This window comes from Alligator sinensis, unplaced genomic scaffold (assembly GCF_000455745.1).
Source record: "Alligator sinensis unplaced genomic scaffold, ASM45574v1 scaffold1055_1, whole genome shotgun sequence".
In the NCBI taxonomy this organism is placed as follows: Eukaryota; Metazoa; Chordata; order Crocodylia; family Alligatoridae; genus Alligator; species Alligator sinensis.
In genome coordinates, this window is record NW_005842170.1 from 1,618,658 (window position 1) to 1,627,336 (window position 8,679).

The following is an 8,679-nucleotide window of genomic DNA, read 5'->3' on the forward strand; positions in this document are numbered from 1 at the left end:
GGGAACTTGTTTTGGAAACTTTGCAAAAAGACATTTGTGTTTTCCCAGCCAGTGTTATCTATCACTGTGCAGGGAGGCACAGACTGCTTGCTTGCACATGTGCACACATGCACGCACACACGCACAAACATACACAAAGACCCAGAACATAGAAAAAAAAATCACAGCAGAAGAAGACAGACAGATATTTACAGAAGAACAAGACACAGATAATATATTGAGACACAGGAACACACGCAAATAATTTCATTCACACCACAAGATAGACAATATCATGAGAGCCAGAAAGAAGACACAATTTCATTCAGAATAGAAGAGACAATATAGTGAGACCCACAAAGAAGACACGCAAATAATTTCATTCATAGCACAAGATAGACACAGATATTCACAGGAGAACAAGACAGACAGATATACAAAAGGATTCACACACACACACAGACCTTTTGCAGCACAGGAAAGATCAATATGAAGTGTGCTGGAAAGGCAGGTGCCAGGTCTTCTGGCAGGGGAGGGAGAGGGGGTAAGGAGAGAGCTAGAGCTGCAAGCCCCCCCGTCCCAAACACCGACACATTCTATTCCCAAGCAGCCATGTCATCAGTGCTGCCAGCAGAAGCCAGGCGATGGGAGCAGCGTCTGCACCTAACATCCCTGCACCTGCCTGCACCACCTCTGCTCAGTCCAGAAGTGGGCACCAGCAGTGGAATCACTGCCTCTTCCACCCCAATTTCAGCTCTCACTGTGAGCCTCCCTCTGCCAGAGGAGGAGCTGGAGCTGGAACCAGGGATGCTGAGTGCGCTGGCTCAGGCAATTCTGGGGACTGAGGGGGAATCAGAGTTTGTGCTCCACACCTCTCATGTTTCCCCTAGACCAAGGTCTCCTCCAGAAAGCGGCACCTCGGAGGAGGCTAAGGTTGTGGAGGCACATGGCTCAGCTGAGGCAGCTCCTCCTGCTGTTCAGCCTCAGCCTGCCGAGAAGGGGGAAAAGGCAGGATCCTCACCCTCAACCCAGAAGCGGGGGAGTAATGTAGTGTGGGATCATTTTGAGGTGGCAGATGATCCCAGGTTTGCCATCTGCAGCACTGCCAAAGGCACATGAGCCGTGGCAAGGACATGAGACACTTCTCCACCACGGCTATACTGCTGCATCTGAAAAGGCATCACCCCTTTGCCCTTCTTCCTGCTGCTCAGCCTAGCACCAGTGTGTGTGCACCAAAAGGGAAGTCCCCCACTCTCTACAAAGCCCCCTTACCCTCAAAGCAGAGGCAGGCCACCCTGGACCAGTTGGGGAAAGGTGGACAGAAAGGGGGGTGCATTCCCAAGGCATGCGAGATCACCCAGAGCATTGGGGAGATGCTTGCTCTGAATAGCCAGCCCTTCTCCCTAGTTGAGCGACCAGGGTTCAGGCAGTCCCTAGCACTTCTGGCCCCATTTTATAAAGTGCCCGCATGCACCACTTTTAGCAGGGCGGTGGTGCCCTCCCTGTATCAGGCATGCAGGGAGTACTTGAGGGAGGAGCTGTGCAAGGCAGGGCCCCAGGTAACCTTGCACTTCACCTCTGACATCTGGAGCAGCTGGGGTGGCGATGATACCAACTCTCCCTCATGGGGCACTGGTGTGATCAGTCAGGCTGTCAGTGCGCTCTACTGCAAGCCGAGGTGCTGGATGAGTCCCACATGGCAAGGGAGATCATGGGGGCCATGAACCGCATGTGCAGGGGTGGCTCATTGGGCAGGCCAAGCTCACCCGTAGGTTCATGGTCACCAACAACAGGGCTAATATGGTGAAGGCTCTCCGTAATGCCAACTTTGTTGGCATCTGCTGTGTGGCACACAGGCTGTACCTAATAGCGAGGGATGCCTTTGAGGGGGACAGGGCTGTCGGTGATGGCGCCACCACCAGTACTGCTACAAGCCAGCTGATTTTGAAATGCAGGAAGGGGGTGGGCTACTTCCACTGCAGCATCAAGGGGGGGAAAGATACTGTGGGACAAACAGGCAGAGATGAGTGTCCCATAGCACAAAATCATCCAGGATGCGGAGATTTGGTGGAACTCCACATACCTCATGGTGGAAAGGCTGGTGGAACAACAAAAGGCCATCCATGAGATAGCCTTGCTTGGGAAGATTGGGATCAGTGGCCTGCTTAACAAAACAGCATGGGATACCATCTCTCAGATCTTGGTGCTCCTCAAGCCATTCCGAGGCCACCAAGACCATCAATGCTGGCAATGTCCTCCTTAGCCAGGTAATCCCCATAGTGAGGGAACTTGAAAACCAAATGGAGAACTTCCAGAAGATCAATGTTCCTGGCTGAGGCAAACCGCTGTCACCAGAGGTGCAGGCACTGGTGAAATGGCTGAGGGAGGGCATCAAGAAATGGCTGTATCTGTTGCAGTCCAGTATGGTCCACATGCTGGTAGCCATGTGTGACTTGAGGGTGAAGGAGTGCATGTGCACCAGCAAAACCCTGGATCACTGGATGGAGGTGCTGGTGAACAGAGTCTGTGAGGTGAATGTGAGCCATGCATGGCTTCAATGCTGGGGTCCAAATGCACTAGACCCCAGCCTCGGGCAGGTAGCGCCAAGGCTTCAGTGGCTACCTATCTCACTGAGGAGGGGGAGCCACTGAAATGTGACCCCTTGGCCTACTGGGCAAGCCGCAGCCAGATGTGGCAGGATCTGCCTGGATCTGCCTGGAGGTATGGGATTGGAGCTATTGGGAAGAAGGAGGCCCCAGGTTCTGGGCATGACCACTAAAACTGCACCCTGCCAGGGTAGGGAGGCCTGGTGGGACTGCTGGCGGTGCAGCAGCCCCATAAATGCCAGGACCAATGTTCCCCTGGTGAAAGGCGGGGAGGAGGTCCCATAATCTCCAGCTAATGCACGCGTAAAGTCCTGGCTGGGGAACGCCCAGACCTGTCATGTCTTTGACAGGCCTGATGCTTGCTGGTTGCAGTGCAGTTGTGAGGTTTCTGGTGAGCTCAGCTTAGCTTCCTGGGATGCCAGCTTTAGGGTTGAAAACCCCTTTGTCAGGCTGAGGAAGTACCTGCAGTTGGTCCTGAATGGAAGGAATAGTAAAGAAGCCAGAGGCTCGCCCAGCCTGCAATGCAGGCAAGAAAGTCAGGCAGTGAAAATGGAAATGGAGGTGTTAGGGGCGGGGAGGGACAGACTGGGGGGGGGGGTAAGGGAGAAAGGGGGATGTAGCAGCGTAGGTAAAAGTGCAGAAGTGCCTGGGGTTTCAGATGTCTGGCAGGTCGCAGTGTGCCAGAACTCCACTGTGTATATTGAGTTCATGAGTTTCTGTACCTACCACCTAGGAAGCTGATGAAGCGCAGTTCATAGGCCCAGCTCTGAAAAGTGGTTTGCACTGTAATTTGTTCCCTCTCAGGATCAGGCCTAAGAGAGTGAGAGTGCCTGAGATCAGGGAGAGTGTTTTTTGGTGAGAAATGGGCCCCCACAGGTAGTTGGGTTTTGTTGTCTTTGATAGATTCTGGTGTGCAGTTTGTGGGGTACTGGACATAGTTGGCAGGTTTTGTGTTTTGAGCTGTAGGAAGTTGGCTTCAGTTCTGGTGATGAGGTTAGGTGCTTGTTCGAATGTACAAACCACTTTTCAGAGCTGGGCCTATGAACTGCACTTCATCAGCCTCCTAGGTAGTAGGTACAGAAACTCATGGACTCCGTATACACAGTGGAGTTCTGGCACACTGTGACCTGCCGGACATCTGACACCCCGGGCACCTCTGCACCTTTACCTGCATTGCTACATCCCCCTTTCCCCCCTACCCTTCACCCCAGCCTGTCCCTCCCCCCTGACACCTCCATTTCCATTTTCTCTGACTGGCTTTCTTGCCTGCATTGCGAGCCAGGCCAGCCTCTGGCTTCTTTACTATTCCTTTCATCCAGGACCAACTGCAGGTACTTCCTCAGCCTGACAAAGGGGTTTTCAACCCTAAAGCTTCCAAAGATACATTTTTGAGTACTCCTTTTTATTCATAGTACACATATAGACATAAAAACACAAGATAAGCCATCACACACCATGTATAATGTCATATGTCCAACACAACACACCATCTTTACTTCTTCCTGTCAATTCCTTTATAAAACAATAGCCTCTGTGACAGTTTAATTTGGGTACCTTTGATGCTGCTGCTGATGCTATGTGTTGAGCCAGCTAAGTTATTGTACCTGTTGTCACATAAAGCAGAGGACCGGGCATGAGGCTGTAGGGAAGGTGGAGGCCTCAGTGGGGCACACTGCCGTGTTGTGCAGAGGCCCCAGCATCAGGAAGGGTGCACCTTAATGCAAGCACAGTGTCACCCACCCACATCATGAGTTTTGCCTGTCAGCAGCTTGAGGTGCAGGGCCCCAAACAACAGACTCCACCAGCGAGACACACACAGCTGACAGGCAGGCTTTGTGGCCTGGCAGGGCCCAGCACTCACTCAGGACATGACAGGAGTTTTGCCTGTCAGCAGCTTGGGGTGCAGTCCCCCCCCAACCTCTGCACCAATCTTGAAACTTGGCAGGCTTTGTGGTCTCAGTAAGAGCTACTACCCCTGCAGTTTTGACCCCCCTGTGTTGTAACATATAGACATGACAGAAGTTTTGCTTTCAGGAATTTGGGGTGCAGTTCCCCCCAAACCCCTGCACTGATATTCTTGAAACATGGCAAGCTTTGTGGCCTCATCAGGGGCCACCTTTCCTGCAGTTTTCAGCCCCCTGTCTTGTAACACATGGACGTGACAGGAGCTTTGCTTTCAAGGATTTGGGGTACAGTTCCCCCTAAACCCCTAAATCTATCTTCTTGAAACTTGGCAGGCTTCATCCTCTTAGCAGAATCTACCATCCCTGCAAGTTTCATCCAAGTCATACGAAAAACAACAAGGTTATAGATCTTCCATTGATTCCCCATTATATTCTATGGACAGATCTCCGAGGCCAGATCGAGGCGGAAACCTGGTCCAGAGCTCCGGATTGGATCACAGCCATCCAAAGCAGCCAGATCCTAAGCCGGATCAGATCGCTGCCAACTTGCACAGCCGTAGTAGACATGCCCAACAACCATTAAACAAAGAGTATTTGTAACAACGATCACACACAGCACAATCCCTTTATGCTGAAGATTGAAAAAAAAGTTGCTAACTGGTAGCAAAAAGAAATCTCTTACCTGGAAAAGGTGAGGTCAAAACTGGTATCTTGATGGGCGACACAGTCAGCACGTGACAAGGTTGGATGCTGGTCGGTGATGGTCCCTGAGGTGCTTCTGAATCTACTGACACCATGGCAGCTGCTGCTGCTGCCGCTGCAGCAGCTAATGCAATTGTCTGATTACTGCCAACTTGTTTAAGGCTATTCTGGCAACCACCTGTGGAGGAGTTAAATATAGTTAGGTATTATTATTATTATTATTATTATTATTATTATTTTATCAGAAACAATTATTTGTTGGCAAGTTAAGACAGCTTGTATTCAAACAACATAATTTTCCCAGCCTTTATAATATGAGAAGGGATGAAAATATATCTCTTTCTGTTACTTGATGTGGTTCTCTACTGTCTGTACACCCAGTCATACAACTGAATTAGAGACTTTCAGGGTACTCGGAAGTCTCAAGTCAATACGTTATAGATGGTATGTCATTTTGTACAGTATTAAAGATACTTCATACAGTGTCTTGTCCAGATTCTAGTCCAACAAGTGAATGCAGATCCCTATAAGGCATGAGAATTACAAACCTATACTTCATAGCTACTGCCCCATACCTCTTCCGCCTTTGACATCCTGTTTTGTGCAGTTTTATAATAAAAAGAAAATGGACACACCTTTAAATATGTTGATACCGATAATGTGGAATGATTGGTACATACTAAACTAGTGCATGGTCAGAAAACAATGTTGGTATATATAATGCAACAATAATTATAGTTACTACAATTCAAGTGAAAAGCTTCTAACTTAAAAAACTAATGAAAGAAACTTCAAACATATTGTGGAATATGTTCTAAAGCAAAAGCATGTTCCATCCCTATGAAACTTTCTACTGACAGTTTAACTGACCATACTTGCAATGGTCATTTCCCCAGAGAAAAATAGCAGCGGCACACCTTGTGCTGGCCCCAGCAGCCCCAGCAACTTTATCTAGGGTCCTGGGGGCCTCTGAGAGCTGCAGCCATAGCAGGAAGCCTGGTCAGCAGCTGGAGTGTGGCTCCAGCCGACCATGCTCCAGTTTTGGGTGGTGCACGCTGCTGCCACATGCACCAACCCACTTTTTTCTGGCATGGTTTTCTTTGACTCTGGGATATCCTGGGATCAACATCTCCCCTCCACCCCCACTATTTAGTAGCAGCATGAGGAACACCTGTGTGTGTGGTGTGTGGTGCTGCAGATGGGTCTGCGGTGCCACATACTGCATGTCTGCATTCACCTGGACATGCCTGACACTTCAAAGAGGAATCCATAGCATCAAAAACATTCTGACCTGTTGTGGTTCTTCAGAGTTCTTTGCAAAACTGCCCTATTATTTGTCTGTATTCAAAAGCCAAGTGAAAACTAAGAGCTGGGGGTACCTTACACCTATTGAGGGGTGCCTCGAATATCGTACCCATCCACACAAAGTGCAGGAGGGAGGAACCAGGTAACTATAGGCCAATCAGCCTAATTCCCATCCTAGGGAAAGTCCTAGAAAAGTTCATCAAGGAGTCTATCTGCGATAAGCTTGCAGAAGGTAAGATTCTGAATGACAGCCAGCATGGCTTCGTCACAGGCAGGGCTCGTCTTACCAACCTCATCTCTTTCTATGACCAGGTAACTCACCACCTGGACATGAGAGAGCAGGTTGACATTGTATACCTTGACTTCCAAAAGGCCGTTAACCTAGTCTCCCATGATGTCCTCGCAAGAAAATAGAAGGTTGTGGGATAGCTCCAAGACAGTCAGGTGGGTGAGAAACTGGCTGCAGGATAGGACCCAGAGAGTCCTGGTGAATGGATCTGTCATCCTGATGAGAAGTGGGCAGCGGTGTCCTGCAGGGGGCTGCACCTGATGATCTTCCAAGGTCCCTTCTGGCCTTACAATCTATGAATTCATGTGTCTAAAAAGACTGAAGAACCACTGATCTACGTATTCTGCTATTTTTATTACTGAGCAATAAGGTCAGTATTATTTCTCCCTTTCACATACCAGATAATCAAGAAGTTGTGCAAGGCATGACAGTGATTAGAACCACATACCTACTATGGCAAGTCTCATCTGTACTCAGTCACAATTTCAACACAAATGTGCTAAATTTGCGTGCTTGGCTAAGATGTCTGTAGCCATTAGTCTACAACACCTTGCAGAGTTTGGAAAGGGACCCTGACTCCAGTTTTTGCTAACTTTTTAGTGCTCAACTTTAAAACCTGAGTGTATTTTTTAAAATTTAAAAGAAAAAATAAAGAAAATAAAATGGTTTGTTTAATGTTATTTGTCACTATAGGACTACTCTCCCGCATGAAATTGGCATCAGTTTCAAAATGCTATTAGAAACCGTAGTCCTAAAAGCACTCTATGCAGAGAACTGCCATTGATTTAAAGAGGACTTCCACAGAGGGAGGTTGGGTGCGCCTACATTACATTTACCTTCAACTGAAATAAGCTTAGGGGAAGACCTTTAGAGCTCAATCACGGCTAAGTATGTTAAATAAACAAGAAAATGAGTAGTAAAAATCTTAAAAAGAAAACCTAATTTGACAAACACCAGCTGTTATGCTCTCTACACTGAGCGATGCATTAAAAAATTAAGCAATCATTAGCTTATTATGTCGTTTAGCAAATGTTTTCAGTTCATGTGGAAATCCTTCAGGCAATAAGAACCAACTGCTAATTCTGCAAAAAATCACTATTTGATCAGAGCCGTCACTTTAGGCAATTCATAGGTTTGCAATATTTCTTCTAACAAATGTACTTGGTTCCTACTTTTGTAGAGAAACACTTAGAGGGAGATCATTGTCCCTGGTACGGTCATTTCACTATCAAAAATAACTTGTAAACCTGAAAAATATAATTATTGGAAGATTCTTCTGACACAGGGCCTGTCTAAAAGCTAAATTATTCAGCAACTTGGTGTCCTGGTGACTTCCATTTAGATGGGAGTGGTCAAGTTTGGGGGAGATTTGAACCCTCTGAGGCAATGCTATATCTACTGGAAAACTGTAAAAAACTGGGGAGACAGCAATACCCATGCTTTAAAAGTTATCCCCCTTACAACCATTCAATTATTAAAAGAAAGGCTGCAAGTGTTTATTTTCAGAAGATGAATTCAGCTTGCAGATCCTTGGTGGAAGGAAGTACCCCCTTGCCTCCCTGAATGAATCATCTAGTCCTTGGAGAGGGCTGGAAGTGAAAATACACCCTGATCCACAAAATTTCTGTATGAGCCAGGTCAAGGCAGTTCTGTATAGAATATGTGGACCTTAAGTAGATCTCTGTTAAGTCTATTGGATGTTTTAGATCTCCTTCTCCTCTCACCTAAAGTATATATGGTGTTCAGATGCTTTGTCAGGCTTCTAGATTTCACTCTGAGGTCCTGCTTCTGAAAAGTTATACAAAGCAATGCTCAGCTTTATACATAGCAATGCTTAGTGATGCAGCACCTTACCTTTTTTTGTGTGGGGCGGGGGGGGGGGGGGGGGCCACAG

General features: G+C 47.7%; 1 protein-coding gene across 1 annotated transcript in view; it reads right to left on the minus strand.

The window, feature by feature from the left end:
* The window catches only part of TCERG1L (transcription elongation regulator 1 like), a 233,753-nt gene that overhangs the window by 185,536 nt on the left and 39,538 nt on the right, over positions 1-8,679 (minus strand). Inside the window, exon 3 of the mRNA XM_025206707.1 lies at positions 5,172-5,369. Coding sequence (XP_025062492.1) covers positions 5,172-5,369 — 198 coding nt within the window. The remainder of the gene's footprint in view (positions 1-5,171; positions 5,370-8,679) is intronic.